The sequence below is a fragment of the Protopterus annectens genome, chromosome 7.part1, assembly GCF_019279795.1.
Source record: "Protopterus annectens isolate FY-2018-M chromosome 7.part1, PAN1.0, whole genome shotgun sequence".
Lineage (NCBI taxonomy): Eukaryota > Metazoa > Chordata > Ceratodontiformes > Protopteridae > Protopterus > Protopterus annectens.
This window is the reverse complement of record NC_056740.1, coordinates 28,879,580-28,899,860: the sequence shown is the minus strand read 5'-3', so window position 1 is coordinate 28,899,860 and position 20,281 is coordinate 28,879,580. Positions and strand designations below refer to the sequence as shown.

The following is a 20,281-nucleotide window of genomic DNA, read 5'->3' as shown; positions in this document are numbered from 1 at the left end:
GTTGCAGTTTGGTATTGTGGAAGAGAAGATGTGAAGGGTTACTGTATAATAAAAACAGAAGTGATGAAGATGTACTGGCAGAAAAAAAATCGTTGTGGAGGAAAACGTATTTAGAATTTTTTCTTTGCATTATTTATGAAGAAATTGCAAGAATGATGTAAACCGGATGAATACTGGTTGAAAATAATGTGTAAGCAAATATACAAATAAAGCAATCCCAGTCTTTTTTTCAATACATGAATGGGTTTTTTTTTTTTTTACATCCACCTGAGCTACCACCAATTTAGGCAGACAGGATCTTGGTTCAATGTTTCATCCGAAGGATGGAGAACTCAGGAGTGCACACCCCCCCACTTATGTTGCACTGAAGTGGCAGTATCAAGTATCTGGTGTGGGAATAGAACCCACAACCCTCCGACCTTCGAAGCATCTAAGGAGAGTGCACTTATTGAACCACTAACACTTTTTGTTTGATTGACAACACAAAAAGATATTATAGCTTTCAAAGTTGTCTGTAAATCTTTCAATGCAGTTATATGGTGTTGCCCACAAAACACCTATACCCTTGCTAACAAAGTGTGGGTGTGTGTATGCATACCTTGCTATAAACAAGGCTATTTTTTTCTCAGTTTTTGATTATAACTAAATTCCACAAATCGCATACCATTACCAATTACTGAAAAAACATACAAGGAATCACACGTATTGTTCACATTAAAGAGGGTTTAAAATATTAAGACTCAGAAGTTACTATATAGCCATCCTCGTGTATATATATATATACATATATATATATATATATATATATATATATATATATATATATATATAAAAAGCTGAACTTACTATAACAGCTGTATATGAGAAAAGCATGAAATGTTAAGAACACAACTTAGCATCTACCTCCTCTCATTCAGTAACAAAACTGATTCAAGTGGAAAACAGTAAAGAAGACTGGCTTAACTTTAAAAAATAAAGGTTGCTACATGGAAAAGACTACAAACAGAACGATAAACAGGCTTGCAAAGCCTGAACAAGACAGATAAGCTGCCCCCCCCCCCAAAAAAAAAAAAAAACATGACTATTGAAGACAAGTAAATGAAATGCTTTCACTGGGGCAGAAACTCAAACGCACATTTGTCTAACATTCTTCAAGACTATGTGCCATTTCTTTCTCCCCACGTCTATCCAGGTGGACTCCTAATAGGCAACACTTTTTCATCATTTGTCTTTTCAGTTATTATTCTGAAATACCTCCTTTCAGCTTTCTTCTTATGTTAACTACTTCAAAGGAATAAAAAAGCACAGTTGTATAACCTGAACATACCATGGGTTATATCCTACCAAGGTACAACCGGCCAGCTTCCAAAGCTTCAGGGTACCTTCCAAGTAGCCAAACTGTCAAGCAGCTCAAGCTGAGCTGGCTAAAAGACAAGTTTGGGTTCAAAGGCCTTCAGAACTTTCCTGCATGCAGAGAAAGGGAGGATGAGTGCTGATAGGACAATGCTAGGAACAAGAAAGTGTATGTGCATACACTGGCATAAAAAGAACACCAAAAATCAAGGGGGATGGAGGAGGGGTGTTTACTGCAGCAGTAATTATTCAACATCTGTTCTTATGGTAAAAGTTCAGCTTACACAACTGTATTATGCTCTTTATACAGATCACGACTGCAGTAGTCTTAGCTATATGGGTAGATCATAGTTAACTACATTTGGGAGGTGGAAGAACTCATGGAGCCTCTAGAGAATATTCTTAGCATTAGATTTAGAAGTAAAGGAATCAAGCTTACAGTGCTTTGTAAAAGCATGTGCAGAACACCAAGTTGCTGCTTCTAGAATACTTCTATAATCCAATCCTTTCCAAAACACTACAGATGAAGCCAAGGCTTTGGTAGATTGGGCCTTGACCCTGCATGGAATAGATCTGTTATGGGGAGTATAACAAAAGGTAAAAGCCTTAGGCAACCATTTGGAAATAGTCTGTTATGACACAGGTGATCCCTTCCTCTTACCTTCACAAGAAATGAATAACTGAGCAGATCTGTTCTGGCATAAGTTTTCCATTCTTACTTTCACAAGCAATGAACAATTGATTAGAAGATCTGAAAGATTTAGTTCTGTCAAGACAGCACCTGAACTGTCTATGGACATCCAAGATATGGATGATCTTTTCACCCTGAGTTTTGAGTTCAGGGAAGAAAACTTGGAGATGGATAGTTGGGCTTAAATAAACTTGGACATCACTTTATGCATAAAATTTATTTTATTTTACATTTGTTAACCGGGGGTGTCTGACTGAGCCGAAAAGGCCCTTTTTCAGCAGAGGCCCGGGGAGAAAAGCTCCACAAAGAAAAATTACAGACACATTTAGTTATTTAGACATGATCAGTATACACACAAATTACAAGAGACATGTTTTACATAAACAGTTACAGTGGGGAGAACAAACAAAAAATATTAATTTTAAAATAAAGGTAATTAATAGATTTGTGGTGTACAGCTGAAATTTGGAACATAGGTAGAATACATACATAGTACACAGGTACAGTACATACATTGTAGATTAGCCAGTGTTTGTGAGTAAGATTGAAAACTATTATCAAGTGCTCTAGATTTAGTATGTATATGTTATCCACTTTCACTAGTCTGGGGAGCAATCATGTCACTGCCAACTTTGCTTGAGATGTTGCCTGATGAGGTCTTTAAAGGAGGCTTTGGATGATGTGTTTTGAATGCTAGTAGGGACAGAGTTCCATTTTTTAGCCACTGAACTACTATATAGTGCATCTCCAAAGCTATTGTAGCTGTTGGTGACTTCTAGTAGTAGTTTGCTTGATGATCTAAGAGGCCTTTTGGCCGAGTGATGTTGTACTAGGTTTTTGAGGGCAGGACTCTTACTGGGGAGGTAATAGAATGACAGAGGCAGAGCTGACTGTAGGTTAGGAGGTTGGGCAGTTCAAACCAGTGGAGCTGTCTCAAAGCAGTACAGTGATGAGTTCTATATGAGCAATTTGCAGCAAAGCGGGCAATTCTGTTATAGCAGGCTTCCATTTTGCTTAGTTCAGTTTTGTTGAGATTAGTCAGAATGGGAGATGCATAGAGTAGGGTGGATAGAAGTTGGGAGCGAGCAATGGCTGATCTTGTGTTGTTGGTAAGAAATGGTTTGATACGGTAGAGTGACCCCAGTTTGGCATGTACTTTAACATTCAAGTTGAGATGACTATCAAATTTTAGGTGGGAGTCTATGCTTATTCCAAATAGCTTAGCCCGTGCCACTGGAGCAATTGGAGTAGCATTTGTGGAGTAAATAGTGAATTGACTGTTGGTGTTTTTGTTAGAACTGGTTATAATCATAAGCAGAGTTTTCTTTGGATTGAGGATAAGTTGCGCTTTGGTAAGGTAGTTTTCAACGTCAGAGAATGCTAGTTGAGTTGTTTGCAGGAGGGTGGGAATGTTTTGTGTAGCACAGATTTAGGTAGTGTCATCTGCATACTGAATTATAGATGCATGCTGTGTGGAGGTATGGAGGTCGATTGTGAATAGTAGTGGTCCTAAGATAGAACCCTGTGGGACTCCTATAGTTATGGGCAACTGAGGAGAGAGAGAATTTTCCCATTTCACAGCTTGGTACTTGTCAGTTAAGTAGCTTTGGAACCAGGTAAGAGTGGAATTTGACAGATGATATTGGTTTAGTTTGTTAAGCAGGATTTGGTGTGAGACAGTGTCAAATGCTTTTGACATATCCAGAAAAAAGAGTTGACACTTGTAGGCCTTCATTTTTGAGACGGTTTACTGTGTCTGCAAAGCAGAGGAGGGCTGTAGTGGTACTATGGGCAGGTCTGAAACCATGCTGAGTAGGTGACAGGATGTTGCTATCCAAGAGATAGTTTAGCATCTGGGTATGGATGCATTTTTCTAGGATTTTGGGCGGGGGGTGGGTTCTGTAGTTATTAAGTTCAGTGGAGGTCCCGCCTTTATGTATGGGTGTAACTAAGAAGTTATGTACCTACCATAACGTTCCATGTTAGTTGTCTTCTCTCGCCTTCTTTCTTGCTTGATGGGTTCGGAGCCGATCCTCGGCTCCGACTCGGCACTTGCTTTAGCTCGAGAACTCCTTTTACCAGCTCGAGGCAGCCCCATATCCCATGATGCAAGGCAGTAAGTACCCAGATCTCGTTTGTTGACAAAGGGCAATAACACCAAGCATAAAATACTTCAAAAAGGAAGAAGAAACTTACAGATGGAAAAAGGACCAGGTCTGAATGGTCTTTAGCATAACAGTTTCTTATACAAGGTCTGTCCAGGCCAGGGGAAGGAGGGAGGGTAGAAAGAAGGCAAGAGAAGACAACTAACATGGAACGTTATGGTAGGTACATAACTTCTTAATGTTAAGTTGTCAATCTTCATTCTTGCTTGATGGGACCGTCCTAGCACCTCTATCCTGGGTGGCTCAATGGAACAAACTCTTGAGGACTGTAGAGCCAAAACTGGCTCTGTCCCTGGAGGCCAAGTCCAATTTGTAATGGGAAACAAAAGTGTGAGGAGTGGCCCAAGTGGCAGCTGCACAAATAGTGTCCAAAGGCAGTCTAGCTTGAAAAGCTGTAGAAGTAGCTAAACTCCTAGTTGAATGTGCTTTAGGTTTTGAGCACAGCTGTTTTCCCCTGATCGTATAAATTTCAGTGATGACCGAAGAAAGCCATCTGGACAAAGTCACTTTAGAAACAGGAAGGCCTTTTTATTATCCATAGGAAACACAAAAGTTGATCAGATTTTCTAAATTTTTTGTTCTGTCCAAATAATATCTAAGCTGACGGTGGACGCCAAGATAATGTAGCTTTTGTTCAGCTCTATCTGAATAGTTAGGAAAAATACAGGAGATCAATGGATTGATTCAGATTGTTTTTGAAGCGACCTTAGGTAAAAAGGATGGATTAGTTCTCAAAGATACTCTGTCTTTGTGAAAAATCAAATAGGGGTCGAACCGAAGAGCATGAAGTTCAGACACCCTCCTGGCAGATGTAATAGCCACTAGGAATAAAGTTTTCCAAGAAAGATATTTCAGGGAACAAGAAACAGCTGGCTCGAAGGGGGGAAGAATCAAGGATGTCAGCACTAAATTTAGATCCCACTGAGGAGGAGGATTCCTGATTGGAGGCTTTAGTAGGAAAATTCCTTTCAAGAAGGCCCTGCAGAGCCTATGGGACATAATATTATGATCTGCTATCCCGACATGAAAATTAGAAATAGCAGCCAACTGAACTCTGACTGTGGAAGAAGAGGAGCCTGCATGAAAAATCTCTGCTAAGAAGTCCAGAACTGCATGAACAGGGGCAGTAAAAGGATCAATATTTTGGGCCTTAGCCCAATAAGAGAAACGTTTCCATTTGCTTGTGTAAATCCTCCTGGTAGAGGATTTTAGTGAAGCTACTATGATATCTCTAACTGGGTTAGAGATCAAAGGAAGCCTGGCTAAGGAAGGAAGTGGAGCAACCATGCTGTGAGGTTGAGAGAAGGGATTGACCGGTGCAGCTGACCGGATTGGTGAATCAGTAGATCTGGCACTGGGTCCAGATGCCACGGCTGCACCAAAAGGTGATGCCCAAATGAGAACAAAGGTCTATTGTGTAATCCCTGGCTTGTATAAGCTGATGCCTGGTGGTGGCTGACAGGAGCCAGTCGTCGAGATACGGAAACACCTGGAATCCTTGACGTCTCAGGTGAGCCGTGACCACTGCCATGCATTTGGTGAACACTCTGGGGGCTGTAGTGAGACCAAAGGGCAGGGCTCTGAACTGGAAGTGACTGGACCCCAGCCGAAAGCGGAGAAATCTCCTGGAGCGTCTGTGAATTTTGATGTGATAGTACGCATCCTGAAGATCTATTGAGCACATCCAGTTGTCCTTCTGTAAGAAGGGCAGAATTGACTGAAGAGTGACCATTCGAATCTTGTCTTCCTGACAGACTTGTTGAGTCTGCTGAGATCCAATATTGGTCTCCAGTCTCCCGTCTTTTGGGGACCAAAAAGAACCTTGAGTAGATTCCGGCTCTGAATGGTCTATTGTAACTGGCTGAATGGCTCTTTTGCAGTAGTTTTGCGATTTCTAACTCTGCAATCTCCCTTAGACCGGTGGTACGTCTGGAAGGTAACTTGGGGGGAAGGGACTTTCCTCGAAAGGAATTATGTAACCCTTGGATATGATCGACTGTACCCATCTGTCTTGAGTGAGGGAATGCCAAGCTTCTGGGTACAGTGATAATCTTCCCCCGACTGCCTCCAAGGAGGGACAGCCGGGCAACACCTCAGGGATGCTGAAAGGGCTTATCAGAGAGAGGCTCCCTGTTTCCCTGGTTCTTCGGACCCCCTCTGCCTCTAGAGCGGTGTCTGTTGTTGTTACCCCCTCTGCCTCTAGGGTAAACTGACCACGTGAATCCGCGTGACTCCTTGGGATTTACGGAACCACATCTTCCCACCCTTCTGTCCTTTGGGATAAGGCCTAGAAGGGTGGAAAACGGACTCAACAGCAGAAAGAGTCTTGCCGTCCTGCTCACACCTGGTCAAGGTCTCCTTCACCTGAGGGCCAAACAAAGCTGACCCATCAAAGGGAGAATTTGTGAAGGAAAGGGATCCGCAAATCACATAGCCGCATCCAGGCTTGGCGCCTAAGAGCCACACCTGTGCTCTGCGTTCTCAACTCCATCCGCAGCATAAGATATTAGCATGGAGGAGTTAGCAATGGAATTGAGGGTTCCTAGCTGCGAAGCAATCTTTTCTTGAGCCCCTGCAGCTGTAGGATCCTGAACTACTTCTCCCAGCTCCTTCAGGATATCTCTGGAGTCCGGTGAAGTGACAAAGATAATTCAGCGAGCATAGCAAAGGTCGCTGAGGAAAACATCCGCTTGCACCTATCCATGGTCCTAGAGTCCTTATTAGGAGGATGGACGGGCACGGAAGGATCTGCAAGTTCCTTTTGGTGGCCGCAGCCACCACCATGGCATCAGCGGGACACCCTTGGTAAGGAATTGTTTGTCACTAGGGGCAGTGATAAATTTAGAAGGCCTCCTAGGGACTGGCTCTACAGAGTCAGGAGCTGTCCACGCCTGCAATAACCTGCATAAGGGGTCGAAGGCGGAGACACCCAGGAGGTGGAGGGCCGAGATCCAAACGCCTCTAGGTATACTGACTCATCCTCAGAGGGATTGTTGGTGGGCCAGTTTCCCTCTGTTTCAGAAGTTCTAGGATGTCTGAGAAGGAGACATCCTCAGAGGGGATCTAGGGATCCCTCTGACTCATCAAAGTCAGTATCCGGTGACAGACTCGGGGAGTCTACATGCTTCCTCTTACAAGTCCTCTTCCTAGGAGGATCTCCAAACATCAGGAGAGTCCTCGGAAGAGGGGAAATTCCCAATGGGGAAACCTGAGGCGGAGGATCTCTGGGTCCTGTAGCAAGAGAAGTGGCAGAGATGTCAACAGGTACTATAGAGGGAGGAGCTACGGAACAGACTGCTGACTGATACCAGTGGCCAGTACACTCTTCATTACCTCGAATGCTCCCTCCCAGGCAGGTCCGAGAGAACCCGCTCAAGAGCTAGGAACTGACCACCGAAGGGAAGTCTCCGAGGCAGATGTCGGAGCCGAGCTCACCAAGGCCGAGGCTCCAAGGGGAAGAGCGGGCTCGGACAAGGGTCCGATGCCACTCACGGAGGAGACCATGGAAGCCCGACCACCGAATCCTCTAAGGAAGAGGAGATAAGAGTAGAGGCTGAAGGAACAGAAGGGGTATCCGCCTCCAGCCGTAGCAGTAACCATGCCCGAAGACTCCAACTCCAAACTCTGGGGTAGAGTTGAAGGAGGAACTGTAACGGGTGTGGACCAACAGTCGCCTGCTGAGACGGACTGTGTAGCATTTGGGCCAGTACCTGTGACTTGAGTAATCTACTGACCACTCTCTCTAGGTCATGATCGGACAACCTGGATGACCTTGAAGATCGGCCCGATGGCTCCGTTCATAGAAAGCGAGGCGCAAGAGCAATATCTGCTCCAAGGAAGGAGACCTCTTCCTGGAATGAGCCATCGGAGCCGATATTACAGATCCTGTCGGCGCCGACTTCGGAGCCGACAGAACGTTGATGTATCGGCCAGCCGAGCCGATACAGCCACCAAAGTAACGGGGACGGAGCCGAACGGAGCCGACACGGATGCCTGTGCCACATGGGTGTCGGAGCTGATCGGAGCCGACATCGGTGGTCAATAGGTTCGGCACCGATAGCCATCGCGCTAAAGCCAGAATCGGCTCCAGCCGGAGCCGATCTCGACAGTCAGAGCCGAGGCCGCAGGCTTAGGAACAGAAGCCTGGGCCTTGAAACTCTTGCTGGTTTTGATGGAGCCGACTTAGCCGGAGAGCCCTCCGCTTAAGAAGGCCCCTAAGAACCAGTTTGTTATGTCTCTCCTGCAGGACTCTCTGGCTGAAGGAGTGACAAACAGCACAGGAGTCCTGCAGGTGAAGAGGGCCCAGACAATACAGGCAAGAAGTGTGACCGCCTGTCAGAGACATCTTCTGACAGCACGAGTCACACTTCTTAAAACCTGAGACCCTCTCCTTTGACATGGTGCCGAAACACACACACACACACCAGTCAAAAATTAGACTTAAATAAATACCAAAAGGTATTCTACAAAACAATACACACACCCTAACAGGGGGATGGGAAGGGTTTTTAAGATACACTAACAAAAATAAAGGAGACAGGAAATTTCTGTCAGAAAAGGAATAATATAAGTTTGAAACTATTAATACAAGGTTTTTAGTAAAAGGGGCTTAAAACTTCACAAAGTGAACAACTTACCAGGAGCTGGTAAAGAGAAGACCTCCCAAGCGGCAACGAGATCTGGGTACCTACTGCCTTGCATCATGGGATATGGGGCTGCCTCGAGCTGGTAAAAGGAGTTCTCAAGCTAAAGCAATGAACCCATCAAGCAAGAATCAAGCAAGAATGAAGGCGAGACTGACAACTTAACATATAGGATATTTTCCAGAGTTTGGGCACATAGTTTTCAACAATTGACCTGTTGTTGAGGGTGGAGACTAGGCTAGCAATAGCATCTGCTGTGAGTTTCAAGAAATAACTGGGGAGTAGGTCGGCTGCTATTGATGAGGTTTTTAGCTTGGACAGCATGCTTTTGATTGAAGTGGTGGAAACTGTTTTGAGGGTAAAGCTTGTATTAGTGTTACTTGTGTTGGGGGGATAGTGAGGAAGGAACTGTCCTGTGATACTAAGGATAAAATTGAGTTCACAAAGTGGGAGTTGAATTGCGTTTCGATGGGAACTTTAGTGTCAGGGGTGGTTGGTTTGGGGGTAGCCTTTTGGGTGGATTTTAGTAGCTGGTTTACATTTTTCCAAAATATTTGCAGGTTGTGTTGGTATTTAGTTTGTAATGTTGTGTAGTAGGATTTTTTATCCAGCCGAATGCATTTTTTTGCACGGTTGCGCAGTTCTTGGTACTTGGTTAGGCTTTGTTTTTCTTTGTTTTTTTTTTTATAGTAAAGCCAGGCAGTGTCTCTGGACTTGAGGATTTGTTTGGTTTATTTACTGAGCCAGGGGTTTGTAGAGGTTCTAACCTTGATTTTGTGCAATGGAGCGACAGTGTCTAGGTGTTGTAGAAATATTTCGCTGAAATATGCTACAGCCTGGTCAAGTGGGAGGGTTTTTAGGGGGCTCCAGTCACAGTTACAGAGTAAAGTATTGAGGACCTCAGGAGAGATTTTTTTTGTGTTTCTAGTGGATATACAGTTAGTAGTTTTGCATATGCCTGTTCTACTACGTATAAAGTATATTATGCTGTGGTCACTTAAGGTGTCTGGGAGACTGCCTGTGTGAGGGTACAATGTGGGGTTGTTAGTTAGGACCCAGTCAAGGATGGATTCCCTTTTAGATTTTTTATCACATCTAGCTGGAATTTGGACTAGCTGCTGATAGCCATGGAGATTTATTACATTACTTGGCGGTTCTGACATACAGGTGAACCAATCTAGGTTGAAGTCCCCCAGAAAAAGGGTTTCTTGTGAGTATGTGGAAAAACACCAGGATAAGAAGTCTTCAAGGCTAGCAGGTGTATTACCAGGTGGAATATAGATCACAATTGTGGTGATTACCTTTTTAGGGTGAAGTTGAAGTTGTGAGATAAGTATGTCTCAATTATTGGGGGAGGGGTAAGAGTTTGGTAATTGACTGACAGAGTTAAGTTGGACTTGTACAGTAAGGCAGTTCCACCCCCTTTAAGAAGTGGTCTGTCTTGTCTAATGATATTGTAGCCGGTAGGGAGAACTTTTGAGTTAGCCATGTTTTTATTTAGCCAGGTTTCTGTTAAAGCAACTATGTCTGGGGAGTAGTGTGCTATTGTGGCCTGGAGTTCAGGTATTTTATTTTTGATACTTCTAATATTAGCATTAAAAGATGGTTGGTTTTGCTGCTGTTGATTTGCCCAGGGATGAAGAAAGTGGGGGTGTTATGTTCTGACGTTTGTGTTGGACAGGATGGATTTGGGCCTGGGTTGGAGTGGATATCCCCACTTATGGTGAGCCTGGAGTTAAAATGGCTATACAGATGTTGGAGTTTGGTGAGGAGTGTGAAAAAGTATTGTGTTTTTTTGGAGTAGGAATGAGAGCATATGTGTTTAGTTCTGAATTGGTCCGTTATGTAGTTCAGTGTGAAAAAGTATTGTGTTTTTTGGAGTAGGAATGACAGCATATGTGTTTAGTTCTGAATTAGTCCGTTATGTAGTTCTTGAATAACTGTGGGCAGATATTATTATGTGTAGTCTGTATACAAGAGTGCATAATATAGTGTTGTGCTACTAAGTTTAGGGATATTGCTAGAGTGATAACTTGTGGTGGTGTAAAGAATTATGAGAAGACAGACTAGACTTAGTTGTGTGATAGTCATGGAGTGATGCGAGGGTGAGCTGTGGGTGTGGCTGTGATTACTATAAATGTAGAGGTAGTGGATGCCGGAGGGAATAGGGGGCAGGGGAGCGGAGAGAGCCAGAGCGTTAGCGAGGGTGAACACAGCAGGGCAGAGCCAACCCAAGACAACAGAAAAAAGTAAGTATTACTTTACAAATCTGAACACTTTAAACAAATTCCTGAGGTCTAATGGCTTACCGGCAAGCAGAATGTAATTGCTGAAGAGCACTTGTGTCCTGATGGGAGACTAGAAATTTAAAGATGGTGCCATGCTCAGCAGGATTTTAATATAGACTTTGTATTGGGGGAGGGAGATAGCACAAGGGGTGTAAACCAGGTGGAATGCAAAGAAACCAGAGAGGCAATCAGTGGAAATCAGTGAAGGCCTCAGAGGGGGTAAGTAATAATTCAAACTGCCTGTAAAGTGAAAGAGAGAAGAGACAGCAAGTTTATTAAGGTTGGGAGTGTGTCTTCACATTGACTTGCTGATTAGTAACCAGTTTGTGCACAGATTAGAGTAGGGAGATACATTAGCAATGAAGGGGAATGTATAGAGATGCAAATAAACAGGTGGGCCTCCAAGTGATACAAACTAAGGCAGAAAGCACTGAGAGGGCTGCTTGATGGTTAATTTAGTCACAGGGATGTGAATTAAATGTATACTGTCTATTGGACAGTTAGGATTACTGTACTAGCGGGGGGGGTGGAGAGGACAAAAGGCTACAAGGCTACAGCAGTCAGTTTTATTAGCAAGCTGAGAACTACTAAGAAATACTGCTAATGTAATAGCCTCACTCTCATAAAACATACAAGTAGAATGCCTGGGTGGACTGACCCTGCTCGAGGCTCAAAATGTATATCCTTGTTTAGTTTGCAGTACTGATTCCTTCTTATACTATATGGGTGGAGTGGTAGCCGCAGAGTGCAGATTTGCTTGCAGTACTGATTCCTTCTTATACTGTATGGGTGGAGTGGTAGCCGCAGACTGCAGATTTGCTTGAGTGTGCTCGGCAAGAAGAATGTAATTGCTGAAGAGCACATGTATCCTGGTGGGAGACTAGAAATTTAAAGAAGGATTAGTTCTCAAAGAAGCCCCATCCCTGTGGAAAATGACATAGGGTTTAATCACCGTAGCATCTTGCAACTTAGACCTCTCCTTGCAGAGATTAGAACAATTAGTAAAATTGTTTTCCCTGCTACGAACCTCAATTCACCCAGATTAGCAGGTTTAAATGGAGCTTCTCCAACACAAAATTAAGATCCCAAGGAGGGAACCCACCTGTTTACACGGAGGCGTCTTATGCAAAGCCCTTTCAAGAACATTCTGACAAGAGACTACATTGAATGAAGAGGATCAATCAGCAAACATGCTGGAATGGCAGATAAATTAACCATGACAGAAAAAAGAAAGGCCATAGTATAGTAACTCACACAAACATTGCAAAACTAAACAATTTGGTCTGAATGGCTTCTGGTGTTGAAATGGCCAATAAATGAACCCTGACAGAGGAAAAAGAAAGACCATAAGATAGTAACTCACACAAACACTGTAAAACCAGAGAACAATTACGTCTGAACGAGTGCTGGTTATGTTGCTGGCAACAACTAGAAAACACTTTCCATTTGCCAATATATGGCTTTCTAGTAGCAGGCTTTCTTGCCTCTATTAGTACCTGCAGCATGTCCTCAGAAAACAGGTGACTAAAAGGAAGACCCTATCATCCAGACAGTCAAATGAAGATGATTAATGTCAGGGTGTATCAAACACCCCTGGTCTTGCGTGAGTAGATCCAGTCTGTGGGGAAGCTTGTGGTCATTGCCCCTGCCACTTCCAAAAGAAGGGAGCAGTAGCCAGCAAAAAAAAAGCAACTGCCCTAGGCAAAAAGTGTTGGGGGGTGGGTTCAGCCAATCCTGATCTCTAGGTTGGTACTGCATTTGCTTCCAAACCTAAGCACTGCAGCACTTCATGTGTGGTCTGAACTGTAGCAACAGCTTATAAGAAGTATTTTTTTTCCTTTTTAATAAAATTGTGGAGGGTCTGGGACAGGGCACGGAATCTTGGAAGACCCCTTGATCTAGTTTCCAGATGTTAGGGTTTGCCCTGGTCCTGCTTAGCTCATCTGCCACACAATTTTGTTCTGACAGAATGCAGGATGCCTATAGAGTGAGACTGTACTGCGAATCTGTATTCCAAGCTTGCATGGTTAGTTTGCAAAGGGGGTATAATTTGTTTCCTCCTTGCTTGCTGATGCACCACATGACTGTGGTATTGTCTGTAACCACTTGAAGAGGTCCAGGGGACCAAATATGGTTCAGAGAGTTAAGTGCCTTGATCAGGGAATTAATCTCCTTAATATTTATGAAACTGCAAATGTTCTTGGTGTCCCACACCCCCTGCACTTTTATCTCTTCTGAAACTGCTCCACAAGCAAAGTCTGAAGTGCCTGTGGTGACTGCTTAGGAGCAGGGAGAGGGAAGGGGAGACCTGGATTTCAGAATATCTGTTGTCTCCTTCAAAATATTGTTCTTCTGAAACTCCAGCACTAGGATCTGAAAAGATAAGGGATGTTGATGCCTGGATCGAAGAGTTTTCAGATACCACTGTACCTTTCTCATGTGGAATATTGCCAGGGGTATAATGAGAATCACAGATGCCATGGGACCCAAAATCCTGACGTATTCCCTCGCAGTGACCAAAGCCCGAGTGGAAAACCTTGGAAATAGATCTAAATAAACACGTATGTTTTTTTTCTGTGGAAGAAAAGCTCTTTGAAGAGAGGTGTCTGATATCCTAAGATCACCATCCTGTGTGAGGGAGTCCAGAAAGACTTTTGAATGTTCTCTTGGAATCCCAGTTTGTGCAAGAGATCTCTCAAATTGAAAAAGACTCTGCAAAGATACACTATGTATAGAAAAATGTAGATACCCTGTAGTGTGCAATGAGTTATAAATCAGAGCTAGATACTTTGTGAGCACACTTGGTGCAGTGGGTAGTCCCAAGGGTAAGGAAGAGAACTGATAATGTTATCCAGCTACACAAAACCTTAAGAAATGTTTTGAAGTCTGGATGAACAGAGATATGATAAGCATCTCATTAGTCATTGTTACCAGGAAACTTGAAAGAGGAAGAAGAGGTAACAGGTGGTGAGGTGACAATATTTCAAATTTAGACACCATCACAAACAGGTTTAGGAAATACCGATCCATAACTGGTCTCTATTTTCTGTCTTTGGCACTAGGAACATTCTTGAATAAAACCCTTTCCTCACCTGGGAAGGAGGAACTATTTCTATCCCTCCCGTGAGGCAACATGTGCTGAGAACAGGTGGAAATGACAGTGATCTGTATGATGAGGAATGACCCCCCCCCCAGCAAACGATGGCTGAACGCTGGGGTCAGCCATCGCCTCACATCTAGGTTGTGGTTTTTGTACATGATCGTCCTGTGATGCATAAAGTTTCTGTATGTGAGGCAGATTTACCAGAGCCATTGGTGGTCTTTGTCATTTCATTCTGAAAGTTATGCGACTGGCATAATGACCCTACTCTCTACACAATTTAGGACAAGGGGGAAGATACTGTAAAACTGTGCTAGCTTGTGCTAGTAGAGACACAGAACTGAGAAGTCCTTCCACATTACTAGAGACCCACAGAAAGAGGAAAAGAGGCCCAGTGCTGATCATTCTTCCCTCAACCATTCAGCCAAGTCCTAGGACTCCATTCCTGGGCAACTTCAAAGCATGGGCTGTCAGATGGATTCCCTGCCAATGCCAGAAGTTCATGGGGCCAGTTATAAATTTGACACTGGCTTAATTTCAGAATACCAACCATTTCTTACTTCAGGTCCAATTCAGAATCCAGGAGCAGCACCACAAAAAAGCACAGGCAAAAATAAATAAATATAAAATAAAATATAAATAAATAAATATTTGTTTGTTTAAAAACTTTACAGATTTACAGATATTTCAGAAAACAAACCCTTACACATTTTCTCATCAAACTAGCCTTAAACAAAAAACACGTGTTCACAAGCAATCATATGCTGTCCTTTCACTTATCACACTAATGATCAGCAGCAGAAGTTTTATTGTTTTGCTTTAGTACTAAAGTTGCTACTAAGCTCAAACCAGTACCTTAAGTTGCTTAGTTCCTTTTGCAGTTTTCAGTCCAATAATAACATGGCTAATGGTCTTTCCATACCCTCCCATGGGGTTCTCAGTTTCACAAGGTGTCAGTTCTGTTACTTCACCTTCATACACTTCTTTTGTTTCTTTAATTCTCAGACCTAATACAAAACACAGAAATGCAAAGTTACATTAGACTGCTGAACTGTAAAATATGATATCAGTATAATTCTATAAATGGTTGAAAGGAAACTAACACACTCTGACAAGCAGTGACCATCAACAATAGGAAAATATAGATAACTAGTTCAGCTACAATTACTTAATGATCTCATTAAAATAATATGCACTCTCTTGTTAGAGAGGAGCCTACTGCAAATAGTTCATGACTGTCGAATACATAAATCAGTTACTGAACAGATTACACCACGTCACTAGAATTTTAAGACTATGATTAAATACTGATTTTATTCAATACCTGTTGAACAAATAAAATGCAAAGTCCTTTATCATTCTCAAACTAAATAAACAAATATAAAACTCAAAGGGATACATGCTTAAAGAAAACACGCAACTAACCTCAAAAGTAAAGCTCAGAACCATTGCTGTAGCAGCATCTTTAAACACAAAACAACTTACAAAAAGGAAAACAGATAAAGTCAGATTTTTCAAGTAATGCCAACAAAATTTTCTATATCTGCAACAACATTAGCTCAGAATAAGGAACAATCCTCATAGCTAACAAAACAGCTAATTTCATTAAATTTTCCATTCATTACAATGTTCCAATTCATGTCACTAAATTAGAAGTCAGTCAAAACTGTTTAGTTAACTCAGTTCTGTTTGTGGCAATAATGGTCCTTAGCCTTCCTGCAGTATTTTGTTGAAAGTCTTCCTGAGATTAGCATTTTGATAAGAGATCACATACCACACACTACAACAAACTTCTGGCTATAACATACTTCTGTGTTTAGAGCTCTGGAGTATTTGCTTATTAATATTTTAAATACTGAAATAACCAGAGAGCTGCTATAGTAATAACTGACTACGTCAGTGTGGTATATTAAGATTTACCCATGGTTGATGTGGTTTAATCACGAGGGCGAAGCACAAGTGATTAAATAAAGCCAACCATTAAATCTTAATATACCACACCACAGAGTCAGTTATTGCTATTACACAATGACATTAAAGAAAAAGATTTTTCTTCTTTCGGCTTTTCCCAGTCAGGGGTCGCCACAGCGGATCACCTGTCTGCTCATGATTGGCAGTGGAGTTTTACGGTGTCGAGTTGCCAGCCCGGCACCCAACCTTCCACAGAAGGCACACACACACCTAGGGCCAATTTTAGTGTCTCCAATCCACCTACAGCATGTCTTTGTGATGTGGGAGGAAACCGGAGGAAACCCAAGCCTTGGAGTGACCTGAGTGCTTGTGTTACGTGGCGGATCCTAGCGCCCGACAGGCTGCTCACCGTGACCCTCTCCTTGTTCAGCCTGGTGAGCGAGACGTCAGTGTGCCTGATGATAGAGTCACCTATTACAAGTGTATCAGGTGTGTTGTTTAGTCTTAAGGGCTGTGACTGTTCGGCACACTGGCTTTGTGAGATATGTGTTGCACGTGTTTTGTTTTGGGGTAGCGGTTGCTTGGGTGTCTGCTTTGGAGGTCTCTGCTGCTTAGGCAGATCTTTATTTAGAGCCTCCGAGTATGTTTTTGTGTGATTATGTATTTGGTTTGCTGTCGTGGTAGGTCTATGTGAGACTGGAATTGTAGTGAGTGTGGTTTCCTTCTCCTCCTGACTGGTTATGCCAGTACTGAGTTGAGAGAGCTTAGCCTCCAGTTTGGCTATATGGTTGCATCTCTCACATGTGTTGGAATTTGATGGGAGGACGAGAGGGTTGTCTGTGTACATGAGGCAGCTGTAACATTGCTTCAAGATTCCCAGATTCACCAGCTGGACTGGAGAGGAGATTGACAACTGACCTTTGGACATGCTAGAATAATATTGGGAATTCCTTAATAATTGAAAACAAGGGCCAGTGGGGGAGTGAGGGTATAGTGCTTTTAATTTTTAGTGCTGACTTATATAATTGCTTTAGCGAGCAAGTGCCAGGTAACTTAAGTGCAATGTGTTACAGGCAACTTAAATGCAAAAATGACAAACAGTAACTTTCTTTCAAGTGAAACAAGGAAATAAGTACAGTAAGCAATGCAGATATCACTAGTGATCCACAGAAGCACAGAGAAGCCGCGTATTAGGTGGAATTAGCGTTCCAGGGAAACAAGCAAACAAACAACAAGCATATAAACAAAGCTAGATTCAGCAGGCCTGGATCTAGTTTATGCTACTGCAAACAAGGTGTACCAATTTCAGTAAGATACAGTTCAAATATTCAGGCACTATAAACCTTTAACCAGAAATTCCCAGCTCAGAAGGGCAGAGTCAAGCCTCTTCTCCCACAATAGTGCAGACCACGAGCCTTCTTAATGTAAAATAACTGGCCTGAAGCCCAAGTGCTTAAACCAGAACTAATACACTTTAAGAAGAACAGACACTGGGCTCTCAGTCATCAGTTCCCAACTTAGAAGGATAAAAGCTACCTGTCCTGCCACCACAGTGCATGCCACAAACCTTCCTAATGCAAAACAACTGGTCTGAAGCCCAAGTGCTTAATCCAAAAGACTTAGAATGATAGCTACACTTTAATCAAGTTACTACCAAGCAGTAATAAATACAACTGAATACTTTAGAGAATGCCTGGATTAGTGCTCAAGTTACACAAACAAAGCTAGATCCAGCAGGCCCGAATCCAGTCTATGCCACAGCAAACAAGGCGCACCAACTTCAGTAAGAAGCAGTTCAGATATGCATCCACTATAAGCCTTTAACCAGAATTTCCCAGCTCAGAAGGGCAGAGACCGGCCTCTCTTCCCACAAGAGTGCAGACCACGAACCCTCAATGTAAAATAACTGGCCTGAAAGCCCAAGTGCTTAAACCAGAATTAATACACTTTTAGAATAACAGACACTGAGCCCTCAATCAGCAGTTCCCAACCTAGAAGGATGTAAGCTACCTGTTCTGCCACTACAGTGCAGACCACACAGACCACAAACCCTCTCAGTGCAAAACAACTGTGTTTAAACCAAAAGGCTTAGAATGAGTTACACCAAGCAGTAATAAATAAAATTGAGTACTTTTAAGATGATGCAAAAGTAAAATAAAGTAGGTAGAAACACAAGTACAGTAAAAGCAGATGAATTTTTTTTTTTTTCCAGATGCCTTTATCATTGCTGTTATCATTGCTTTCAACCTCTGGGATTCTGAGGAGTTCATGATTAGATCTGGAAGATTTGATAAGAAAAATAATTTCCATATTGTACTTTATTGATTGCAAACCTATTTTATAAGACGGGCAATTTCTAAAATAAAGTTCATATCTCTTGCTCCTGTCACACACGACTGTTTCTGTGATTCCTCATCTTTTTTAACTTACCTGTAACAGTTGTGTCTTAACAGTATCGATCATTAAAGTATGTGCTAAATTACATCACAAAGCACACCGAAAGCAACTTGATCAGACTTGTTTATTTTTTTATTTCAGTTACAAACTGAAAACATCAATTAGTCATAAGCCTTGTTTGAAGGGCAACCAAGAAGCACTATCTGGTTAAGTGACATGCTCAGATTAACAAGTGGAAACTTGACAGGAGTACAACAATGGACTTGTTAGGAAGACATTTATGCAAGCAATAATGCCCAACAGGGTGTGTGTTAATGTATAATCAACACCTGTCCAGGGGTGTTATGAGACATAATGCAGCAGGCGGAGGGCCTCTACACCCCAGAAGAGCATTAATTACATATTAACACACCCTGTCAGGCATATATTTACTTAAAAAATAAAAAAGTAAGTACTATTTTATTTTTTTATATATTTGTGATGTAAAATACTTCTCCTGTCTAATGTTTCACACTTGCTGTAGTATATGTTAATGATGGATGCATTTTACATCCAAAATATAACACTTTAAAAAAAATCCAGGAATTGCCTTTATTTTTTTTGGTCACTAAAACGTTTGTTTTATTGCCAGTCATTGGAGACAAAGTTACTAAATAATGACATACATTTGAGTTTCAGAATTTTATTTCCTTCATATGCTAACAGAAATCTTTTTATTTAAGTCTGTAATTTTATAAGAGCAATAATTAAAATCAGTTTTTACTTCCGAGTGTTTGCTTCCATTTATTTTAGGCTTTATCCAGATTTCTTCAGCTGATGGGTTCCAGACATACACAGACCTTGTTGCTCCTGTCAGTGGTAGATTGAACACACACACACACATACACACACACACAATGCATTTTACACAAATAATTTAAAATGTTCCTATTTTGGGACTTTATCCTGTTTTAGGCTTATTCGGATACCTTGATCTAAGAGCATACCTCTCAACTGCACATATTTTTGTAGCATGTCCAGATTTTTGCTTCCTATTTTTAGTTTGTTCCTCATAAAAAAAGTGTTTGCTGACAAACCACTGGATGATCTAAAGCTTAAAGTCGCTAAATAATGACATACATTTAAGTTTCAGATTTCATATCCTTCAGAAAATACATGCTACCACAAATCCTGTTCTTCTAGCAACTTTCTAAGTTTGTAAGAGCAATAGTGTTTCTATTTTTTAGCATTTGTACCCCCCCATTATGTCAGGCTTTGTCCAGATTTCTTGTGCTCAGAGGTTGACATGTATGTCTAAGAGGTCAAGAGGTACTGTAAGTAAAACTGCTGCTGCTGCCAGGGATCGCTCTCGCCTCACTCTCTCACACACGCTACCAGGGGAGCATTCTAATATTTTGAGTTTACATATTTGGTTAACTCTGAAGCGTTCATAAATATAGTCAATATCGGACATCTAAGATCTCCGATTTGTCCTTCTCAGGAAGCAGGAATAATCTGTCAAAACAGACCAACTTATCAACACTTCAAAAGTGAACAGCTTATGTTAAAGCAAAATAGCCATCAATTAATTGTAGCATAGGTGCACGTGATGTACAGGTTTTTGTGGAACAAGCAGTATTTGGCTTTTGATGAAATTGCATAGCTCTGACCTTCTGTTTGAAGAACTCCTGTCAAAAGGTTGTTGCCATGGATATAGCTGATATTAGAACCTGCCTCGTGGGGCATCTGGAGAA

General features: G+C 42.1%; 1 protein-coding gene across 1 annotated transcript in view; it reads right to left on the bottom strand.

Annotated features, from left to right (window-relative positions):
- Positions 1–20,281, bottom strand: part of RUVBL1 (RuvB like AAA ATPase 1) — an 876,627-nt gene that overhangs the window by 688,715 nt on the left and 167,631 nt on the right. The window contains exon 4 of the mRNA XM_044078536.1: positions 15,096–15,247. Within this exon, the coding sequence (XP_043934471.1) occupies positions 15,096–15,247 (152 nt within the window). The remainder of the gene's footprint in view (positions 1–15,095; positions 15,248–20,281) is intronic.